The sequence below is a fragment of the Bos javanicus genome, chromosome 17 (genome assembly GCF_032452875.1).
Source record: "Bos javanicus breed banteng chromosome 17, ARS-OSU_banteng_1.0, whole genome shotgun sequence".
NCBI lineage: Eukaryota > Metazoa > Chordata > Mammalia > Artiodactyla > Bovidae > Bos > Bos javanicus.
The window spans coordinates 9,460,227-9,485,398 of record NC_083884.1 but is presented as its reverse complement, the minus strand read 5'-3'; the positions used below and the strand labels follow the sequence as shown (position 1 = coordinate 9,485,398).

The 25,172-nt window shown below is 38.8% G+C and overlaps 1 protein-coding gene across 1 annotated transcript; it reads right to left on the bottom strand.

The window, feature by feature from the left end:
• Nucleotides 1–1,375: 1,375 nt before the first annotated feature.
• On the bottom strand, nt 1,376–2,443 carry LOC133228442 (tigger transposable element-derived protein 1-like). Its single transcript, XM_061383868.1, has one exon. It carries the CDS (start codon nt 2,159–2,161, stop codon nt 1,616–1,618), a length of 546 nt encoding a protein of 181 aa, XP_061239852.1. The 5' UTR covers nt 2,162–2,443; the 3' UTR covers nt 1,376–1,615.
• Nucleotides 2,444–25,172: the final 22,729 nt, after the last annotated feature.

The following is a 25,172-nucleotide window of genomic DNA, read 5'->3' as shown; positions in this document are numbered from 1 at the left end:
CTGGGCAGTAGGTTATAATATTATAAATGTTACATTATAAATATCTGAGTAAATAAACAATTAATAAATTAATTGATGAATGAAAACAAGCTATGAGCTAGGTCAAGAATGGCTTTGGTGGGAAAAAAGGGAAGGTTGTGCCAGATAAGTGGTCTTTCTGAATGAACTTTGTGTCTCTCCATGGTTGTCTAGTCTTGCCCTCCTCTCTTACTATGCCTCCCTTAAAGGAAAGAGACTGGGTTGAAGACATAGAAGCTCCACAGCAACAAATATTCTTCTTCCTCACCTCTGCCTGTATCTACAACAGAGCTATTGTGTATTGCTTAAAGGGAATTTGGACTTGCTGTACCTGGATCTGCTGATATCCTTAAAAGCTAGAGGAAATATGGAAGATGCCACTCCAGGTGGCATAGATCTTGGATCTTTTTTATTACCCATTAAAATAAACAAAGCAATGACTATAACAAAACCAAGGATCCATATACAGGCATACCTTGGAGATAATGCTGGTTCAAATCAAGGCTGCCACAATAAGGCAAGTAACACAAATATTTTGGTTTTCCAGTATATATAAAAGTTATGTTTAGTATACTATATTAGGTGTGTAAATAAGGTTATATTAATATATAAAAATGCACAAACCTTAATTAAAAATATATTACCAGGATATAAAAATATATAACCATCCTCAGAGCCTTCAGCGATTGCTAATCTTTTTGCTGGTGGAGGGTCTTATCTGGGTGTTGATGGCTGCTGACTAATCAAGGTGGTGGTACTGAATGAAGGTTGGGGTGGGTTGTGGCAGTTTCTTAAAACAAGACAACAATGAAATTTATCACATCAATTGACTCTTCTTTTTACAATTTCTCTGTAGTATACAATGCTGTTTGATAGCATTTTGCTCTCAGTAGAATTTCTTTCAAAATTGGAGTTAATCCTTTCAAACCCTCTCATTGTTTTCTCAACTAAGTTTATGTAATATTATAAATCCTTTGTTGTCATTTCAACAATCTGTATAGCATCTTCACCAGGAATAGTTTCTATCATAAGAAACCACTTTCTTTGTTCATTTATAAGAAGCAACTCCTGCTCATTCAAGTTTTACCATGAAAAGGCAGCAAGCCAGTCAAATCATCAGGCCCCATTTCTAATTTTAATCCTTTTGCCATTTCCACCAGGTCTTCAGTTACTTCCTCTACTGAAGGCTTAAACCCCTCAAAGTCATCCATGAGGGCTGAAATCAACTTTTTCCATACTCCTTTTAATGGTGATGTTTTGACCTTTTACCATGAATATCGAATGTTTTTAATGACATGTAGAATAGTAAATCCTTTCAGGGGTTTTCAATTGACTTTGCCCAGATCCATCAGAGAAATCACTATCTATGGCAGCTATAGTTTTACAAAACATATTTCTTAACTAATAAGACTTTAACATTGAAATTGCTCCTTAATCCAGGGGCTGCAAAATAAGCGTTACATTAACAGGCATGAAAACTACATTAATTTCATTGTCTATCTCCATCAGAGCTCTTGAGTGACTAGATGCGTTGTCAATGAGCAGTAATGTTTTGAAAGGAATCTTTTATTCAGAGCAGTATGTCTCAACAATGGGCTTAAAATATTAAGTAAACTGTGTTGTAAATAGGTGTATTGTCATCCCGGCTTTGTTGTTCCACTCTAAAGAGCTTGTCCTTTGATGCTGTGAAGTCAGGCTCAACTTCTTCTCTCTTGACATCAACATATTCTTGACAGCATCTTCTTCTCATAAAGGCTATTTTGTTTACAGTGAGAATCTGTTCTTTGGTATATCCACCCTTATTAATTATCGTAACTAGATCATCCAGATAACTTGCTGCAATTTCTATGTCAACACTTGCTGCTTCACCTTGCATTTCTATGTTATAGACTTGGTATGTTTCCTTGAACCTCATGAACCAACCCCTGTAAGCTTCAAACTTTTCTTCTGCAGCTTTCTCGCCTCTCTCAACCTTCACGGAATTAAAGAGTGAGGGTCTTGCTCTGTATGATCTTTGGCTTATGGGAATGTTGTGGCTGGTTTGTCCTATCCAGACCACTAAAGCTTTCTCCATATCAGAAAGAAAGCTGTTTTGCTTTCTTATCATTAATGTGTTCACTGAAGTAGTGATATAGAGGTTCATAGACAAGGTTCAACATGTTTATCATAAGAGTCCTTATATGAAAAATATGTCAAGGAAACAAAATATACTTATATTGTCATCGGAGTTTTCAACAGCAAAACTTTATAGATAGAGTAACGTTTTGCTGTTGTTGCTATCTCATTGTTCAGTCATGTCCAACTTGTTTGTGATCCCATAATCTGTAGCTCACCAGGCTCCTCTGTCTATGGGATTCTCCAGGCAAGATTACTGGAGTGGATTCCCATTTCCTCCTCCAGGGGATCTTCCTGATCCAGGGATCAAACCCCCATCTCTAAAGAAAGAAAATGTTAGCCACATTTCTTATGTAGAGAAACTGTCAACATAAAGACTGCAAACAAATAGTTATGAACCTGTAGTAATTCATAAAATATTTTTCCTATGAGCTTTATCTGAATAATTTGTTAAAGAATGAGCTTCAGCTATCCAAAAGATTAGAAAGACATTGACTGTAATGCTTATGCTTTCTGCCAATATAGACATGGGAAAATGATCAAAAATGAGAAGAGACTAGGGAGAATTTATGAAAAAAAGAATAAACTTGCGATTGCTTTATGGGTATTAACTGGGAGTAAAAATGTATTACTCCATGTAGGATATTGTGCAAAAAGGTAAGGGAGAAGGAAAGGTCACTAGCTAATTTCAATATAGCCCACAGTGGGGAATCAATAAACAATAGCCAAAATAAAATTAAGGGTAGTATAAAAAGATAGTAATACATATTATAAGGTTCAAGTTTAGTGTGTTTATGTATGCATATATATATACCTATTTATTTATGTATGTAATGGAACTAAGGCAAAACATATTGATGTATTAATCATGTCAATAAATTAAAATATGCTAAATAACTATTAAATTAAAATACAGACTAATAACAATAACCCTGTGTACGAGACAGCAAAAGAGACACTGATGTATAGGTCAGTCTTATGGACTCTGTGGGAGAGGGAGAGGGAGAAGGTGGGGAGATTTGGGAGAATGGCATTGAAATACGTATAATATCATATATGGAACGAGTCACCAGTCCAGGTTCGATGCACGATACTGGATGCTTGGGGCTGGTGCACTGGGATGACCCAGAGTGAGGGTATGGGGAGGGAGGAGGGAGGAGGGTTCAGGATGGGGAACACAGGTATACCTGCGGCAGATTCATTTCGATATTTGGCAAAACTAATACAATATTGTAAAGTTTAAAAATAAAATAAAATTAAAAAAAAAAAACAAATTACAAATTGAACACTATGTTTAACACTAGATATCTAAGGACAATGCATTAAAAAATACAAGATGAAACTTTATAGTACTATTGGCTACAATGTATCCAATAGCATATACCAACTTTCATAAAGCAGAAACTATGCCAATAGGGAAATCTTTGAGACCCTTCTCTAAACCTAAGTCAAGCCAACTGGACAAGATATTGGTAAGGCTATAGAAAAGCAGTGTATTCAATAAAGTAGATCTTAGCAATTCATACCAAAATCAATCCCAATAATGGAAGAAGCGCTTTCTATGAAGTACACATGGGACATTTATGAAAGTTGACTGTAGATGTACAGAAAAAGAACTCAATAAATTCCAAATACTAGGAATAATATAAACAATATTTTAGACCATAGTAAACAAAAACTAAAAACTAACAACAAAATAATATAACCCCAAATTGCTTCTATTTAGATTTTGAAAATCCTATAAAGCAACTAATGGGAAGTGAAAAATTAAATTACAAAATTTCATTAAAATTATGATTTAAAGTGTGACATATATGAATCTTCGGGAAACAAAGACATTATTAGAGAAAATTTATAGAATTAGCTATTACCTAAATAGCAATGTGAACAACCCACCTCAAAATCTTAGAAAAAAGGAAAGCAAACTCACAAACAAAAAGCAAAACAAAGTGGAAAAGAATTAATGAAGACAAAAACAAAGTTGCTGAATTAAAGAGACTTCTCTGGTGGCTTAGACAGTAAAGAATCTGCCCACAATGGTGGGGACCTAGGTTTGATCCCTGGGTCGAGAAGATCCCCTGGAGACGAGAATGACTGTCCACTCCAGTATTCTTGCCTGGAGAATTCCAGGGACAGAGGAGTCCGGCAGACTACAATCCATGGAGTCATGAAAGAAGTAGAATTATTAAATAACCTCAGCAAAATGGGCAAGTCATTGTATAATGTAAGAGCAAAAGGGAGAAATTACAAAATGATAGCCATAACAAAAGACATTTAAAATGACTTATGAGAAACTACTTGTATTACTTTATGAAATAAGCTTTAAAACTTTGAGCAAGTTCTGTAAACTGTAGGCTGTGAGCCTATTGACAAAATATTGATCAGTAGTCTAAAAAAGAAATAGAAAATTTTTTTTCAAGCCACACTGAGGATTGTAGCCTGGAAGACAGTCTCTTGGAAAGCTCTGAGAACTGTTACAAATAAATAAGGGGGAAGGTCAGTATATATGTGATTTTAACAAAAGAGGTACATACAGTCAAACATACATCTGCACAGGAGGTTGCTGCTTGATGCAGGCAACAGACATCTTATTTAATGACTTTAGTGCTTTTCTAAACATGGGAAGGTGCAAGAATTTCATTAAAAACATTTTCTCCTGAAAATAACTATCTGAGAACCAGTTTTGCCACTTTTTCCAGCGCACAGGGTGCCTCATCCTGATCTTCACTTTGAATTCCTTTCTGGGTGTATTGTGGTCAGCTCCCACAGTGGCCAATGACTTGATTCTTGTAGAACTGGATGATGGGCAACATTCTTTGTTTTAGGATCCCCTCCCTTGCAGTCTCAATTTTCACCAAGGTTTTGGATACATTTCATGACTGATTTGTCCCACGGGGCTAGGAATGCTCATTCCCAGGGAGAATTTTGGTGATAGACCACTCAGTGTGCAGTTACTGGACTAGACCCTGTTAACAGCAACCAAAATCCTCTGGGCCACCTGTCTTCAGTTCAGTGCAGTTCAGTTGCTCAATGGTGTCTAGCTCTTTGCAACCCCATGGACAGCAGCATGCCAGGCCTCCCTGTCCATCACCAACTCCCAGAATTTACTCAAACTCATGTCCATTGAGTCGTTGATGTCATACAACCATCTCATCCTCTGTCATCCCCTTCTCCTCCGGCCTTCAATCTTTCCCAGCATCAGGGTCTTTTCCAATGAGTCAGTTCTTTGCATTAGGTGGCCAAAGTATTAGAGTTTCAGCTTCAGCATCAGTCCTTCCAATGAAAACCCAGGACTGATCTCCTTTAGGATGGACCAGTTGGCTCTCCTTGCAGTCCAAGGGACTCTCAAGAGTCTTCTCCAACACCAAGTTCAAAAGCATCAATTCTTCGGTGCTCAGCTTTCTTTATCTCTCACATCCATACATGACTAGCAGAAAAATCATAGCTTTGACTAGATGGACCTTTGTTGGCAAAGGTCACCTGTCTTACTAGTCTGTTACTTTCCAGAAAAAGTTTCTGTCTTGTTGCTTCTTCCCATATCTAGAGTTGTGCTATTACACTTATTGATGTTATAGAACTATATATTTGGTCAATTGTTTCAAGTTACCTTATCATTTATTTCATCTGAGATTCAATCAATACATTTATTGATGCAAAAAACAATAATCTTGAAAACAGGCAAAAAAAAAAAAAGTAATATAGTTAGTAACGTTAATAAGGCCATAAGAGACTATTAAGCCAAGAACTTCTATTCAGTTCAGTTCAGTTCAGTTGCTCAGTTGTGTCCAACTCTTTGTGACCCTATAAATTGCAGAATGCCAGGCCTCCCTGTCCATCACCAACTCCCAGAGTTCACTCAAACCCACGTCCATCGAGTCAGTGATGCCATCCAGCCATCTCATCCTCTGTCATCCCCTTCTTCTCCTGCCCCCAATCCCTCCCAGCATCAGAGTCTTTTCCAATGAGTCAACTCTTCACATGAGGTGGCCAAAGTACTGGAGTTTCAGCTTTAGCATCATTCCTTCCAAAGAACACCCAGGACTGATCTCCTTTAGAATGGAGTGGTTGGATCTCCTTGAACTTCTATCAGGTTGCATCTATTACATACAACCAGTATCTCCCCCAGGTTGTCCAACCATCTGTTTGTACCAGTTACTGTCTTCAAAGGAAATGCTGTCTTCAAAGGAAATCCTACAGGAAATCAGTCCTGAATATTCATTGGAAGAACTGATGCTGAAGCTGAGATTCCAATACTTTGTCCACCTGATGTGAAGAACTAACTCACTGGAAAAGACCCTGATGCTGGGAAAGATTGAAGGAGGGAAGAGAAATGGATGACAGAGGATGAGATGGTTAGATGGCATCACTGACTCGATGGACATGAGTTTGAGTAAGCTCCAGGAGTTGGTTATGGACAGAGAAGCTTGGTGTGCTGCAGTCCATGGGGTCACAAAGAGTTGGACATGACTGAGCGACTGAACTGAACTAAACTGAAAGGAAATGATATGTTGGCACTAAACATAAAGCTCACTAAAAATATCTGCATGTACAAGATGAGTGGTAGATCATTGTGGCTATTTACAGGATTGAGAAAGGAATGTTATCTTGTGAGGTGTAACATGGCTGGTGCCGGAAGAAGAAATATTGATCTTTGTGGTAAAACAGATACTTCTGCCACTGGGGAGGTCTTGTTGACGCATAATGCAGATACATAGTGCACGCTATAGGGGAGGGAGGAGGTCAAAGGTGAGAGAATGGGTTTTATGTGTACATTTTTCTTGTCTTGCCTTAAAATGTGAATTTTTATTTCATCAAACCAAAGTTGGCCAGTTGCTTGTTTTTCCAAGTAAAGTCTTATTGACACACATCTATTTTTTTATACATTATATATGGTTGCTTTTGCTAAAATGGTAAAGATGAGTAGTTGTAAGAAAAACTTTATTGTCTGTAAAAACAAAATATTTACTATCATAACATTTACAGAAAAAAGTGGGGGACCCCTTGACCTTGAGAAACAGTAGTTTTCTTTTGGAAAAAATAAACTTCTAAATGACCTTTTTTTTTTTTTTAAACAAAATGTCACTGATTTAGAAAGTAGTTAAAACATTATTACACATCCTTCCTGTCCCACTGAGACACCAGGAGACCAGTGGGGTATCAACCAGGATGATCCACAACTAGTTCTCAGCCCATGAAAACTTTTTATCTGCTTTCCTGACCTGAGACTCCTCTTCACTACCAAGAGACCTGGGGCTGCTAGGCAGCCTCAAAAGTTGATCCCATCACAAGCAGACTGGAAGCCTATTTAATCTCTGTGAACTAGAGACTCTCTTCCCCTACCTAGTGGCACCAGTGTCTAGCCCAGCCCTCAAGAGCTCCTCCTGTCTCCTCAAGCAGCACCCTCAGAGACTAGTGTCATCCTCATAGTATTAAATAAATCAAGCAGATCAAAATAGCACTTCAAAGCTTCTGGAGATGATATTGTTGGAACCACAGACTATAAATGTAGGTCAGGATCTGCTTGCTGAACCTAAACACCATGGCAATCTCTTATAATAAAAGATCTAAATAGGTCCCAGAGACTTCTAACCTAATAGCCAAAATGTCCAGCATTCTAGTGAAAATCTCCCATCAGACCAAGAATCAGGAATTCACAAGATGAATGTGATTACCAATTGTTGCCAACATAGTGAATTGGATACTAGGATTATCTGGTAAGGACTTGAAAGCAGCCATTATAAAAACATGTAAAGCAATTGTAAAAATCCTTGAAACAAACTGAAAAATTAGGAATTCTTATAAAGGAAACAGAAATTATAAAACAGAACAAAGTTAAAAGTGGAACTGAAAAATACAACAGAAAAGTAGATTTGAACATTTGGAAAGATATTACATTTCCCTGAATTGAAAGCCTCAACATCCATAAAGATATCAGTTTTACCTAATATATAAATTTAATGAACTTCTACTGAGGAAATGTGAATGTTGACTGGATATTTAATTTTACTGTGAAATAATTATCACTTTTTTAAAGTATGGTCATCAATTGGTAGTTATAATTTATGAGAATGAGTTTTTATCTCTTAGAGATAAGTAGTGAAATATAGAATAACCAATAGAATGTTTGAGATATGCTTCAAGATAATGAAAGAGTGTGGTGAGTGTGAGTCGGGATGAAACACGACCGTGCTTAGTTGTTCTGTCTTTTCCACCCTCTGGACTGTAGCCCACCAGGCTCCTCTGTCCAAGGGATTCTCCAGACAAGACTGGAATGGTGTTCCATTTCTTCCTCCAGAGGATCTTTCTAACCCTATGTCTCCTACATTGCAAGTGGATTCTTTACCTGTTGATCCATCACGGAAGCCTCAGCAATATATTAATTTATTGATAACTGTTGAAACTGAATGACAGGTACGTTGAGCCTGTTACGCTGTTTTCTCTATTCTATGTGTTTGAGATTCCCCCGCCCCCCACCAAAAAAAAAAAAAAACACAAAGTTTTAATGTCCTCAAGATCTAGTGATTTGCTGATATATTGTTTTGGTGAAAATAAATAAAAGTGAAATAGAAGAGGCTGGAATCTGAATGAAATGGGATGGAAGAATATGACCAAATAAGAAGAAGAGTAATTATAGAAGCCTGAAGAGGAATTATCCCAGATAACTCCAGCTGAAGTATCTAGAATCCACCATTGTCTAAGACTATAACTTTAAGAATAATGACCCTCCCAGTCTTCCCTATTTAAAAAAAAAAAAAAAAAGGTTTCTGAAAGAAAACAGACACAAACAAAATAATACCAAAATCCCCTGAAATATTCTGAACTCTTTCAAAATTACCCTTAATATTTTCTTCTTATACTTAAAAAAATTCTTTTATCTAACTAATTGGTCTTTTTCTTTGGACACATAAAAGTAAAGAGATAAACATTTTAGAGTACTTTACTGGTTTTCTCTTTTGTTTGATTACTTCTGTTGGACAATAGTATCATTTTCGGATTTTTTTTTTAGTATAAATTAGTTGAATACTTGTGGGTTAGAACCTTTTTTCTGAAGACAGATTGTGTAGACTTGAATCCAGCCTCCATCGTTTATGAGCTGGGAGACGCTGGGCAGATTGCTGAATCATTCTTGGTCTCAATTTCCTAATGTATAGAATGGAGAAAGGCTAGTACCTAAGACTGTGGTTGGGATCAATGATATCATACACTTGTTATGGAGCTGAGAGAATGTAAGAAACTATTCCTATATCTATGGCCTTTGGTTAAGCTCAACACAGAAAAGATGTGAGTGATTTATTTCCTTAACTAATCTGGGGCTTAGGACTGAGCATGTGAAGCTTTGGTGTTGATTCTATAATCCTCCAGCGTTCATCAGCATTGGTTTCCAACAGCTACTATAACAAATTACTCAGCTTGGTAGCTTAACACAGAAATCTTTTCTCTCAGTTCTGGAGGCCATAATCTCAAACCAAAGTACAGGCAGATCCATCCTCCTTGCAGAGATTTTGGGAAAGAATCCTTCCTTGCCTCTTCAAGCCTCTGTTGGACCAGGTATCTCCTGGCTTTAACTGAGCTGTATTGCTCCACTCTCCACAGAATGAAGCAGGGCAAAGGCTAATAGAGTTTTGCCAAGAGAACGCACTGGTCATAGCAAACACCCTCTTTCAACAACAAGAGAAGGCTCTACACATGGATATCACCAGATGGTCAATACCAAAATGAGACTGATTATATTCTTTGCAGCCAAAGATGGAGAAGCTCTATACATTCAGCAAAAACAAGACTGGGAGCTGACTGTGGCTCAGATCATGAACTCCTTATTGCCAAATTCAGACTTAAATTGAAGAAAGTGGGAAAAACCACTAGACCATTCAGGTATGACCTAAATCAAATCCTTTTTATGATTATACAGTGGAAGTGAGAAATAGATTTAAGGGACTAGATTTGATAGACAGACTGCCTGATGAACTATGGATGGAAGTTCATGACATTGTACAGGAGACAGGGATGAAGACCATCCCCAAGGAAAGGAAATGCAAAAAAGCAAAATGCTTGTCTGAGGAGGCCTTACAAATAGCTGTGAAAAGAAGAGAAGTGAAAATCAAAGGAGAAAAGGAAAGATATACCCATTTGAATGCAGAGTTCCAAATAGCAAGGAGAGATAAGAAAGCCTTCCTCAGTGATCAGTGCAAGAAATAGAGGAAAACAACAGAATGGGAAAGACCTCCATCTCGATCTCCAAGAAAATTAGAGATACCAAAGGAACATTAGATGCAAAGATGGGCTCAATAAAGGACAGAAATGGTATGGACCTAACAGAAGCAGAAGATATTAAGAAGAGGTGGCAAGAATACACAGAAGAACTGTACAAAAAAGAGCTTCACGACCCAGATAATCACGATGGTATGATCACTCACTTAGAGCCAGACATTTTGGAATTTGAAGTCAAGTGGGCCTTAGGAAGCGTCACTACTAACAAAGCTAGTGGAGGGGATGGAATTCCAGTTGAGCTATTTCAAATCCTAAAAGACGATGCTGTGAAAGTGCTGCACTCAATATGCCAGCAAATTTGGAAAACTCAGCAGTGGTTCCAGGACTGGAAAAGGTCACTTTTCATTCCAATCCCAAAGAAAGACAATGCCGAAGAATGCTCAAAGTACCGCACAATTGCACTCATCTCACACGCTAGTAAAGTAATACTCAAAATTCTCCAAGCCAAGCTTCAGCAATACGTGAACCGTGAACTTCCAGATTTACAAGCTGGTTTTAGAAAAGGCAGAAGAACCAGAGATCAAATTGCCAACATCTGGTGGATAATTAAAAAAGCAAGAGAGTTCTACAAAAACATCTATTTCTGCTTTATTGACTATGCTAAAGCCTTTGACTGTGTGGATCACAATAAACTGTGGATAATTCTGAAAGAGATGGGAATACCAGACTACCTGACCTGCCTCTTGAGAAACCTCTATGCAGGTCAGGAAGCAACAGTTAGAACTGGACATGGAACAACAGACTGGTTCCAAATAGGAAAAGGAGTACGTCAAGGCTGTATATTGTCACCCTGCTTATTTAACTTATATGCAGAGTACATCATGAGAAATGCTGGGCTGGAAGAAGCACAAGCTGGAATCAAGATTGCTGGGAGAAATATCAATAACCTCAGATATGCAGATGACACCACCCTTATGGCAGAAAGTGAAAAAGAACTAAAGAGCTTCTTGATGAAAGTGAAAGAGGAGAGTGAAAAAGTTGGCTTAAAGCTCAACATTCAGAAAACAAGATCATGGCATCTGGTCCCATCACTTCATGGCAAATAGATGGGGAAACAGTGGAAACAGTGGCTGTCTTTCATTTTTTTCACTCCCAAATCACTGCAGATGGTGATTGCACCCATGAAATTAAAAGACACTTACTCCTTGGAAGGAAAGTTATAACCAACCTAGACAGCATATTCAAAAGCAGAGACATTATTTTGTCAACAAAGGTCCATCTAGTCAAGGCTATGGTTTTTCCAGGGGTCATGTATGGATATGAGATTTGAACTATAAAGAAGGCTGAGCAGCAAAGAATTGATGCTTTTGAGCTGTGGTGTTGGAGAAGACTCTTGAGAGTCCCTTGGACTGCAAGGAGATCCAACCAGTCCATCCTAAAGGAGATCAGTCCTGAGTGTTCATTGGAAGGACTGATGCTAAAGCTGAAACTCCAAAACTTTGGCCACCTGATGCGAAGAGGTGACTCATTTGAAGAGACCCTGATGCTGGGAGGGATTGGGGGCAGGAGGAGAAGGGGATGACAGAGGATGAGATGGCTGGATGGCATCACCGACTCGATGGACATGAGTTTGAGTGAACTCCGGGAGTTGGTGATGGACAGGGAGGCCTGGTGTGCTGCGATTCATGGGGTCGCAAAAGTCGGACACGACTGAGCAACTGAACTGAACTGAACTACTCCACTCTCTTATCCACAGCTGCCTTCACTTGACCTATTTCTCTGTCTCTTTGCATCCTTTTCTGTCTCTTATGACAACAGTCTCATTGAATTTAGTGCTCACCCTAATTCAGTACGATCTCATCCGAATTCTTACCGTAAATGGATTTCCAAATAAAGCCATATTCTAGCGGTCCATGTAGATATAAAATTTGGGGTGGGGGACATTATCCAACCTCCGACAACATCTAGCTTTGCACAGGAAATATTTTGGTTTGGCTTCCTTGGCTTGTGGTCCTAACACTCCAATCTCTGCCTCCGTTTTTATAACACCTCCTCTTCTGTCTTTGTCTTCTCCGCTGTGTGTTTTGTCCCCCAAATGCCCTTTTCTCTTTCTTATAAGGATAAATGTGATTGTATCTAGGTCTCAAGAAGATAATTCTAGACAGGCATCTTCCCTCAAGAACGTTAACTTAATCACCTGTTTTCTACCTCTTAATTACTGCCATGTAAGGTAATATTCTCAAGTTCTGGGGATTGGGATATGTATATGTCATATACATATGCCCCCATACATATATGGCGCACGCCATTCAGCTCAATATGCAATCTGAAGAAGACACTCCTGTCAGAAGCAGCTAATGAGGAGCGTGTGTAAACACAGATGAAGATTCAGATTCAGAGGCATCAACTTTGGAAACAGACTGAAGATGCTACCGAATTGCTCAGGAAACTGCCAGTGTTTGTTACCCGCCACACCAGGCTGGGACAACCCTGGGTTCAGAAAATGTTGCTGTTTTAAATTTTCATTGCCAGGGTCAAGGTTCACTGAAAGAATGCTACAACCAAGAACGGGCTTCCTTACCTTTGTTTGACTACCAGACTTCAAGGTGCCCCGGCCTGCCCGACCACATTCCTGACTTACTCTGGATGACTGGAGCACTAGTTAGATGAATGGCCATGGCATTTTTATATTATTTTAATTCCAAAAGTAACCCACAGATTTCGTGTTAAAACTTGAAACAATTTGGACATATATAAGTAAAAGGTGAAAAATCTTAATTCCCTCTTTTCTAATTACTTTTCTTACCCCCATTACCACTACATTAATCTCGTTATCATCAGTTTAAAGTTTGTCTTTTCGCACCTTTTCATGTGGATTGGATCCCTGGGTTGGGAAGATCCCCTGGTGTAGGAAATGGCAACTTGCTCCAGTATTCTTGCCTGGGAAATCCCATGGACAGAGGAGCCTGGTGGGATACAGTCTGTGGGGTCTCAAAGAGTCAAACACAACCGAGAAACTGAGCACAGCACACATGTATAGGTAAATGCAGATAACCAAAATAAACTCATACTATGCATATTATTCTGGAGAAGGAAATGGCAACCCATTCCAGTATTCTTACCTAGAGAATCCCAGGGACAGAGGAGCCTGGTGGGCTGCCGTCTATGGGGTCGCACAGAGTCGGACACGACTGAAGCAACTTAGCATGCGTGCATGCATTGGAGAAGGAAATAGCAACCCACTCCAGTATTCTTGCCTGGAGAATCCCAGGGACAGAGGAGCCTGGTGGGCTTCTGTCTACGGGGTCGCACAGAGTCGGACACGACTGATGTGACTTGGCAGCAACAGGCAGCATGCATATTATTCTGTAACTTTTTTTCAGCTATAATGTCTTTAACCTTTATAAATAGTAGTGTCTGATTTTCCAGAAAATGATATTGTTTTGAAAACTAAATTACCACTTTTAATATCCACCTACTGTAAAAATCCAGATAAGAAATGATAGTGGAGACTGTTAGCTATAATAGAGCTATGAAAAATGGCCAAATAATGGAGATCTGGATGCTTACTGTGATCCAAATACTCAATGTACAATATTTTTTAACTTGAAAACTAAATTGCTACTTCTAATATCAACCGTCTATTGTTAACAAGCCAGGTGAGAGATGATAGTGGATCATGTTAGCAATAGAGTTATGAGAATTGGCCAAATAATGGTGATCCAGATGCTTACTGAAACCCAAACACTCAGTCCCTAATATTCTTTGAAACACTTTTGTAAATTGGCAGTTGAATTGAGTTGATTTATTGGTTTCTATGTATTACTTAGGAAACCAAGTACATTTTCTTTGCTTTGACAGGAAACCTTCACCTACTTTTCTTCCAGTTTAAAATGATCTATTATAACCACTAAGATAAACTCTACAGCCTTCCCACTTTCATTAAATAGCTCCAGCTCTGTTATCACACACATATGATTTAAGAATGAAATGTTCATCAATAGCAATTTCATGTTGTTTCTTTGTCATGAAAATATTGATTCACTATTACTGTCTTTCAGCATCATTTCCACTGTTATTTTGTTAACAGCATATGCCCTCAGTAAGGTCTGAGATCTCCGTGGCACTGTGCTGAGAGGTACAAAGAGATGTGAAGTATTCACCCTTTTCTTAAGGAAGTGAATATCTGGATGGGGAAATAGAATATACAGTAGTTTGAGTATCACAAATTGGTGAGTTATTTCATTCATCCAGTATTTTTGAATATTGTATGTTAAATAATTATATATCAGGCACTGTTCTAGACTCTCAGATAAAACACTCAATCAAAGATGTTTGCCCTTGTGAGTTTTATAGTCTAGAAGGAGTGCAAGGTAATCGATAAGAAAAATATGAATTTATTAGAAGATTATCAACATTACGGAGAAAAATAAAAGAGGGTAATAAAGATGCAGGGTTGTTGTTGTTCAGTCACTAAATTCTGTCCGACTCTTTGTGACCCCATGGACTATATAGTTCACCAGGCTTCTCTGTCCATGGGATTTCCCAGGCAAGAATACTGGAGTGGGTTACCATTTCCTTCTCCAGAATATCTTCCCAACCCAGGGATAAAACTCGAGTCTCCTGCATCGGCAGACAGATTCTTTAATGCTGAGCCACCAGGGAACACCTAAGATGCTGGAAGTTATATATGTGTAACTTTAAATTGGAAAGGCAGGATGGATCTCACTGAAGATGTGATATTCGAGCAAACGTGAAGAAGTATGGGAGTAAGCCAGGCCAGTGTCTGGGGTAAGAATATTTCATGCAGACAGGATAGCACAAAATTCCTGAGGCAGGCCATATCTGATGGTTTCAAGTAACAGGAAGGTGGTCAGTGTGATAGAGTAGGTATACAAAGGCGTGGCAGAAGAGATAAGCGTGGTCCAAGAGGGTCAGTACCTTGGTTTTGACTTTGTTGGACATAGGGAGATATTGAAGGTTTCAAACGGATGAGTAATGTACTGGGTTGAGAACTGACTCAAGCATGAGCTATATGAAGTTCAGCGGTCAGTTAGGACACTGGCAATAATTCATGTGAGGGGTGATAGTGGCTTGGACTAGGGTTGGTGGCAGTAGAAAAGTCATCAGGAGATATACTTTGAAGGTAGAGGCAGCGAGATTTTTCTAATGAATTGGTGGTAAACTGTCAAATAAGAGGATTACTTCACTGGTGTGAGGAACTGGAATAATGGAGTCGCTGTTGACTGTATGGCATCAATGTTAGGCATTTAGTTTGACACATGGGAAGTTCAAGATGTCTGATATACAGACAAGCGGAGATGTCCATTATACAGACAAGCGGAGATGTCCATAGGCAACTGGATACAGAAGCTAGAGTTCAGAAAAAGGGTTAGCTGGAGATGAAACTCTTATAGTCTTCAGAATAGTTTTCCCAGTGGTGATTCTGAGGGATGGCAAGAAGAGACAGAAGATCAAGGTAGAGAACTGGTCAGAGGACTGTGCCCTGGGGCCCTCCTATGTAAATCTGAGAAGAGGAGAAACCTGGAAAAAAACCAGCAGTGGTCAAGGAGGTAGAAGGAAATCTCAGGGAGTCATGAAAAATTGGTTCAAGGAAGAGTGATCAGTTTTGTTGTGTTTTGTTGATAGAATAAGAAAGAGAAGAGAAACAGATACATTTAACTATGAAAGCTCTTTATAGGAAAGCAAAAGGGGCAGAAATATGGGAAAGGAGCTGGGGGCAGGGAAGGGGAGCCAAGGACTTAAAAAAAATTATGTATTAATTGTCTGGGCTGCAAGTCATGCAGGATCTTAGTTCCCCAAACCAAGGAACCAGGGATCAGACGTGTACCCCTTGCAGTGGAAGCATAGAATTTTAAGCACTGAGTGACTTGGAAAGTCCCAACCAAGGATTTATTTTTGAAGATGGGAGAATTAGCACTGCAGATGAGACTTTATGTTTAGTCTACCCTGTTCTTAAAAATTTTTGAATTTTAATGTGTAGGAGAGGAGAGGAAAATTTTCTTTCTCTACCCATCCTACATTTATTGACTGGGGCCCTGTAAATTAGACTGACAAACAGTTAATAGCAGAAAAACAGAAGTTTATTAAGATGTGATCTCATATACACATAGGAGTACCCAGTGATGAGGAACTCAAAAGTGAAAGTGAAAGTGAAGTCGCTCAGTCCTGTCCAACTCTTTGCAACCCGGTGGACTGTAGCCTACCAGGCTCCTCTGTCCATGGGATTCTCCAGGCAAGAATACTGGAGTGGGCTGCCATTTCCTTCTCCAGGGGACCTTCCCAACACAGGGATCAAACCCAGGTCTCCTGCATTGCAGGCAGACGCTTTAAACTCTGAGCCACCAGGTAAGCCTGAAGGGGTATTTAAAAGTTGGGATTGTCTTAAAGACAAAGCAATAGTTTTTAGAAAAGTGACGAAATGAAAGAAAAGCATTTTGTTTCTATGGTGGAAAATTGTGGGAAGGTAAATATATGAAGGAACTAATGAAAGACAAGAGCAAGGTGTAAAATTCGTCATGTAAATTCTTCTAGTATTGTCCCTGGTCTGCTAGAGGTCAAGAGTTATCTCTGATGAGTAACTTTTGTCTTCTTACAAAAGCAGGGAGGGGAAGCACCTTCACAAATTTAAGTCCTGTGTTGGGGCTTCCCAGGTGGCTGAGTGGTAAAGAATCCGCCTGCCAGTTTGATCCCTGGGTCCAGAAGATTCTCTGGAGGAGGGTATGGCAACCAACTCCAGTATTCTTGCCTGGAGAATCCCGTGCACAGAGGAGCCTCGCGGGCTACCGTCCATAGAGTCGCAAAGAGTCAGACATGACTGAGCACATGTGCAAGTATACATACCGTCCTGCTTTTAGGCAAATATCCACTTCTTTTCAATTGCTTTTAGCTCAAAATAATCCTTATGCCAAAATGGAGTATTTTGGGGTGGCATATTCTACCACCCTTCAAATGCCTTTGAAAGAGCATGCTGTCTTCAGTTCTCCACACTCATCACTTACTATCTCTGTCTAACCCCTATAGGTATTCAGCTTTGAAACTCCTACAGAAAACTGTGCCATTGTGGATTTAATATTGCAGTTGTAGTATTTGTAAATAACCCTGAAAGACATGTAGGCATTCACACCTGTAGTGAGTCAATTTTTGTTGATTTTTTAAAAATATAAAATAATCATTTTTTTTTATTCTTTAGAAAGATATAAAATGGAAATTGGTTTATGGTATATAATTTTAATAATATGTAAAAGCAGAAAAGGGAAATAAGTATTAATCACAATCTACCATCAGAGATAATCTCCTTTTTACACTTGGGTATATATACTTATATCCAATTTTTTTTTAATGAAACTGTATTTAAGAGAAATGGAGTCATACTATAAATAATGTATAATTTACTTTTTACATTCAACATAGCATAAAGTCTTTATAAATCATTGTGTATTCTTGAATCTTTTTAGTAGTGATCTACAGTATAAGTCCTGGAGAAGGAAATGGCAACCCACTCCAGTATTCTTGCCTAGGGAATCCCATGGACAAAGGAGCCTGGTAGTTTCCTAGTCCATGGGGTTGCAAAAGTCGGACACAACTTAGCGACTAAACCACCACCACCACCACAGTATAATTTTTATAAAGACATAGATTTTATTGCAGGGATGGATCAAAGTTTAATTGATCACTTGTTTAGATATTTAATTATCTATTTACTTATTTTGAATAAAAAAATGTGACATTGAGCATCCTCGTAGCAAATTCCTGCATGCATTTATTCCTAAAAGAGAATCCTTAGTGCCCCAAGACTGGCATGGAAGTGACCTGCTTGGCTGGAGCGGGAGCTAAGCAACTGCTTCATGCAGGACTCCATAAAGATCTGTTGTCTAATTAAAATAGGCTGTCTCATTCAGTCTTCACCAAATAAAGTATAATAAATACTGTAAAATGTTGCTTTTGAAAAATGAGTAAAGTTTGGGAAGTCACATGTGTACTGAGGTGAAAACCTCAGATGTAAGAAAACATAAATGATCCAAACAAGAAGTATGCATTCCGTGTAATGTTTCTGAGTTTTTCTTTAGAGTTTGTAAATAAATACACCATGTCTAACTGGGTCCTTTCACGCATCAAGTCTTTAGTGACGATTTATTTCAAGGTGTTTTTTTTTTTTTTTTCCTGCCCAGAGTTGAAGCTCATCCTTTTTTTTTAATTTAAGCTATTAGCATCAGTATAAGCTACTGCATATTTTGGCTTGGCTTTTTAGTGCAACTTCTCACACCTATTATCTGTTTAATTAGGTGAGTTGATTACTCTGCCATCTCAACTTTTTTCAATGATGGCATAAATTTCCTTTTGACCTTTAATTGAAGTATTAGATTCTTCCACACTAAATTCTATCAGACTTTCGAACTTTGTAGATCCCTTGTATAATTTCATGTAGTCAGTGCCCATCTTTTCTTTGTAAATTCCATGTGAAGCCCCTTGTTCAAAGACAGTAAAAAAAAAATGCCATTAAAGATTCTAAAATATAAAGCTTTTTTCCTTTTTTGCAACAGAATCCCTCTCAAGTTGTTATGACACTTTTTATTTGCTACGTAATGTCATTCTAAGTAAAGAAAAATTAACATGTAAATTATTAGTGTGAACATTACTGGTCATTTTTATATTTGCAATGTCAATTTTAAAGGCAAATATAAAAACAGTGGACTTTATGTGTAATCACTGAAATTGCATAATTCCTACTTTGTGGCTCATATGTGTAAAGGCATTTTGTCCTTAGCACAACAGTAGAAAAGCCACATAGTTAAAACTAACTCAGCTGATCTCTTTTCTCACTTTGTGATACATACATTTTCTCTACTTTGGGGTTACTCATGAGTAAGGAGGGGCCCGAAAAGGAAAAGTAACTATCAGTTGCTTTATCTTTTCCTTTCCTGTTCCTCCATCAATTTCAGCCTAAATGGTTGGCTAATACAAGGAAGCAATGCAGCACAGAAAGGTACAATGAACTTGCTTGGCCTTTTGTGCTTCCTGGAATGCCACTGCCTTCTTCCACGTTTAAAGCATTTTCTGTTGCACCAGAAAGTCTGGCCTGTCTGGGCTGTGAGCTTACTCAGTGATGACTGAACATGCTTACCTTGTAGCTGCTTTCAGTTTCCCTGCACGCCTACCCATTGTGAGTCCACTAGCCTTGTGTGTTCACGGCCATCATACACTCTGTATGTGAGTGAGGTGGCAAGGAGTAGCTAATCCACATAGGGTACCTATCTCCTCTGCTCACAGTGATGCTACATTGTTCTATCAGCCTTCACTTTCCAAACACAAGTCCAGAAAGTTGGTAAAAATTTCAAGACCACGATCACAGGGCAGAAAACCAAGCCTGAGGTCATTCTGACCACTGGGCCCTACGTGAGTGCCAGATCACATGCCTATAGACCTGATTCAGGTTCCAGTCTTTTCAAATGACTTCTTGATCTTGACAGTGCAAAAATATTAGGAAATTGGGTGCTCTTCTCCCCTCATGATAAACTCTCTTGCCTGAAAACTACATCTCTCATCAAAGCTGCAATTATCACCTCTCGGTTATTGATTGACGCCCATTCCCTGTATCTTCAGCCTCTACTGCCCTTCTGAATCACAGAACCACATATCAAACTGTCCATCTGACATCTCTACCTGGATGTCTCAAAGGAACCTCAGACTTCAAGTGGCTAAAACAAAATGCACACATTTTCTTCCCACTACTCCCCTTCTTTCCATCTTGCCCCTAGCACATCTAGATTTTATCCTCTTCCAGTGCCTCGGGTCTCAATGAAAGAGACCACCATCCAATCTGTTACTCAAGTCAGAATTTAGGAGGTCATCCTTGTACTTCCTTCTTAAGGTCAGTGCAGATTCATCACAATTTCTGGTCAGCTTTATCTCCCGAATATCTTCCTTTCTTTACTTTTCTCTTTGCTGCCACCACCTGTTATTATGTGCATGCTAAGCTGCTTCAGTCGTGTCCAACTCTTTGCTACCCCATGGACTGTAGCCCACCAGGTTCCTTTGTCGATGGGATTCTCCAGACAAGAATATTGGAGTGGGTTGCCATTTCCTTCTCCAGGGGGTCTTCCTGATCCAGGATTGAACCTGCATCTCTTGCATCTCCTGCATCGGCAGGTGAGTTGTTTTTTTTTTTTTTTTTTATCACTGGCGCCATGGAGGAAGCCCTACCTGTTATTACAAAAGCCTCCTAATTGCACTTGTGGGATTCACTCTTGCCACATCTAGTCTGTTTTTCATGTTGCATCAAGAATACTTCTTTGTTTAAACACAAATCTGATTTTCCTACCTGCTTGAGACTCTTAATTTCATAGTATAAAAAGAAAAACTTTTAATGTGACATGCAAGGTCATTTGTAGACTGACCCCAGTCACAACTTTGTCACGTTGCAGCTCCATCTTCCTTGTCGTTCTGTATTTCATGAACACCACCCTTTTAAAGATTCTTAAATACTCCTTGTTTCCCAGCCCAACTTTTGGGGTTTTTAAACATGGTTCCCTCTGTCCTAGAATCCTTTTCCCTCCTACTTACATATTTAAATCCTACTCTTCCTTTAAATCTCCACTCAATTTTACATTTTCTAGTATAGAATTCCATAACCCCCAATCGAGTCAGTTCCTTCTGTTATATAATGCCATAGATGTCACATGTATGGTACTTTTATATATGTACATTTTTGTACAATGATTTATAATATATCTTTTGTAATGTATAATTTTTATTGGAGTATATTTGCTTTACAATGTTGTACAACAAAGTGAATTAACTATGTGTGTACATATATCCCCTACTTCTTGGCCCTCCTTCCCACAAGACATGAAAGCAACCTAAATGTCCATCAACTGATGAATGGATAAAGAAGATGGTACATATATACAATGGAACATTACTCAACTATAAAAGGAATGAAACTGGGTCATTTGTAGAGATGTAGATAGATCTAGAGTCTGTTAAACAGAGTGAAATAAGTCAGAAAGAGAAAAACAGATGCCATATATTAATGCATGTAGGAGGGATCTAGAAAAATGTAATGTGTTTTTGGTAAAAATCGATCTCCTTCCTTCGATCCAACCAGTCCATCCTAAAGGAGATCATTCCTGAGTGTTCACTGGGAGGACTAATGTTGAAGCTGAAACTCCAAAACTTTGGCCACCTGATGTGAAGAGCTGACTCATTTGAAAAGACCTTGATGCTGGGAAAGATTGAGGGCAGGAGGAGAAGGAGGTGACAGAGGATGAGATGATTGGATGGCATCACTGACTCAGTGAAGATGAGTTTGAGTAGACTCCGGCCGTTGGTGATGGACAAGGAGGCCTGGCATGCTGTGGTTCATGGGGTTGTGAAGAGTCGGACACTACTGAGCAACTGAACTGAACTATCTCCTTCCTTAATGAGTAGTCTCTTTCAAGTCAGAGAGTATGTCTGGCTCACTAAGCTTGGTTCCTTGCTTAGTACCTGACTTGTACAGGAGATTCAGTGAATATCTGACACATTAGTGAATGAACACTTACTTTGTTCCAGGCACAGCGCTTGGCACTTTGCATGTTTTATCCCATTTAATCTTCTAACTATCATATGAAGCAGACTCTATAATCTCAGTTTTATGGAATTTGAGATTTACAAGCTTAAACTATTTGCATGAGGTCACATAGACTGTAAGTAGCAGAAACAGAATTTGAACGCAAGCAGTTCACTCTCTTGAATTGTAATGAAGGAGACAATTTAAAACTAGATTTAAGAGGGGTGAGAAAAACAAGGGGCTGAAATGAGTCAGCATTATGGAATGAACCATATATGGTTTATTAAAAAAATCTATTACCACTTCAAATAATAAAGAAATGAAACTATGATTCGGTGTCCATAGCCAACTCTTTCTACCAAGATTTTGTGACTCACTTAAGCAGGACTGACAGAGGAAAGTGTGTCTGCAAGGCTCTGGAACAGACATTTTCTCTCTGTGTCTTGCCCTTCACTCCTCCTTTTCTGAGACTTTGATAAAATGTGTCTCAGCCAGATGTCTCTCACCTTTTTCATGTTTCCTGCTTCGTAGATCCACTGCTCGGAGGACTGAGTATCCATCAACAGTTGCTCAAGAATCAGGCTTTAAAGTATTCATCAACCACAGTCTTCCAGCTGTAGCTGTTTCTCTTACTGAACAAATGCTGAGCCTGGATGAGTCCAGCTCTCCTCCAGAGCTTGCCCTGCCAAATATGTCTGGCAAAGCTGCCTGGGAATATCCTCTTGGTCTGCACACAGAAGTGATGGCAGTGATTTCAAATATCCTCTTAACTTTTTGCCAGGAGAATGAAACATCTATGCTGAGTGCCACCTCAACAGGTCTTCTGAGACCACATAAAATACCATTGTTTTCCTTCCAGGCTTCAGTCTTCAGCAGTTTCTTTGTCAGTATCAGGACAGTGAAAGCTGTCACTAGCAGCCTGACTTAGGGTTTGTGCTTTAACCATTTCATGACTATTTTTGGTGTGCATTTGGGAGGGGTTCTGGAGAAGGAAATGGCAACACACTCCAGTACTTTGCTTAGATAATTCCATGGACGGAGGAGCTGGGCAGACTACAGTCCATGGGATTGCAAAAAGTCATACATGGCTATGAAACTAACTTTCACTGTAAATTTAGTAATTGTCTAAAATATGATTTTCTTTGGCTCTTTAAAATATTGGTCACTGGTATAGCCTCTCTTTCTCCTTCCCTAAATAATTATGATTATCCATATTGCCTGCTTTGCCCAGTCATTACACAGATCTTACAATCTGGAAAGTTCATGACAAAACTCATAATATTATATAGAAGCTTTTTTTTGAGAATGGGTTTGGAAAATAAAGAGGCAAACAAGGAGGTTCAGAAATAAGTGAGGGAATAAGGTTGGCTTCAATGGATGTACACATATATATTAGTCAGTTCAGTTCAGTTCAGTCGCTCAGTTGTGTCTGACTCTTTCGCGACCCCATGAATCACAGCACGCCAGGCCTCCCTGTCCATCACCAACTTCTGGAGTTCACCCAAACCCATGTCCGTTGAGTCGGTGATGCCATCCAACCATCTCATCCTCTGTTGTCCCCTTCTCCTCCTGCTCTCAATCTTTCCCAGCATCAGAGTCTTCCAATGAGTCAACTCTTTGCATCAGGTGGCCAAAGTATTGGAGTTTCAGCTTCAACATCAGTCCTTCCAGTAAATACTCAGGAATGATCTCCTTTAGGATGGACTGGTTGAATCTCCTTGCAGTCCAAGGGACTCTCAAGCGTCTTCTACAACACCACACTTCAAAAGCATCAATTCTTCTGCACTCAGCTTTCTTTATAGTACAACTCTCACATCCATACATGAGTACTGGAAAAACACAGCCTTGATTAGATGGACCTTTGTTGACAAAGTAATGTCTCTGCTTTTTAATATGCTGTCTAGGTTGGTAATAACTTTCCTTCCAAGGAGTAAGCGTGTTTTAATTTCATGGCTGCCATCACCATCTGTAGTGATTTGGGAGCCCCCCCCAAAATAAAAAAGTTAGCCACTGTTTCCCATCTATTTGCCATGAAGTGGTGGGACCAAATGCCATGATCTTAGTTATCTGAATGTTGAGCTTTAAGCCAACTTTTTCACTCTCCTCTTTCACTTTAATCAAAAGGCTCTTTAGTTCCTCTTCACTTTCTGTCATAAGGGTGGTGGCATCTGCATATCTGAGGTTATTGATATTTCTCCTGGCAATCTTGATTCCAGCTTGTGCTTCTTCCAGCCCAGCTTTTCTCATGATGTACTCTGCATACATATAGTATAGTTACTCACAAAATACAGTTTTAGGGACTTTCCTGGCAGTCCAGTGGTCGAGACTCTGTGCTTCCAATGCAAGGGGTGTGAGTTCAATCTCTGCTCAGGAAACTAAGATCTCACATGCTGTGCAGCATGGCCAAGAAAATTTAAAAAATAAAATAAAATGCTAAAAAGAGCTGTTTGTTTTAAATACATACATATATATATATATATATGCGTGTGTTTATATGCATATGTGTGTATATATATATATATATATATATATATATATATAATTTTTTTTAATTTCAAAGGCAGTAGAATCCTCATGAGTAGACTTGGGAGGTGGTGATGATACAGCAGTTAAATACTTTGTTATCAAACTAAACTCGCCAAAAATGAATTTAGAAGTTGGAAAGCCAGGGGTTAAAAAAAAAAAAGCGACACAATAAGCAGGGAGTAGGAACTAAGATGAGGCACTGCTGCTTGCAATAGCCTTTTAAATAAAAGCCTGATAAATATTCCTTTTATGAAATTTGAGATGTGGTGAGACACATACTGCTTTGACACTGACACCTTGTGGCATTGATAATGCCATTTATAGTCTATAAACGAATAAACAGTTTCTGATCCATCCTTTTAGTGTTGGCATTAACGTACAGGGAAATAGTCAAGGCAAAACAAAAACACAAAGGAGCTACAGTAAAAATATTGTATTATTTGGATCCAATCACCATCAGTCTTGCCAAATCCCCGCAGATTCACATTGTCCCGCATAGCAAGAATAAAGGAAAATACAGAGGTAAGTGCCAAAGTGTTTTAAATGGAATGTTTTCCAATCTTTCTTCTTGAGATGGCATTAGTTCTTTAAAACTCAGTTACAGGTTCGGTCATATTTTTATTTTCCCCTCATGTACTTAAGAAATACATACACTTTAGACTCCGTCTTAGTTTATTTTAGTCATCATTCGCAAGGAACTGATTTCATTTGGGAATATGCTGAAACCCCAAAG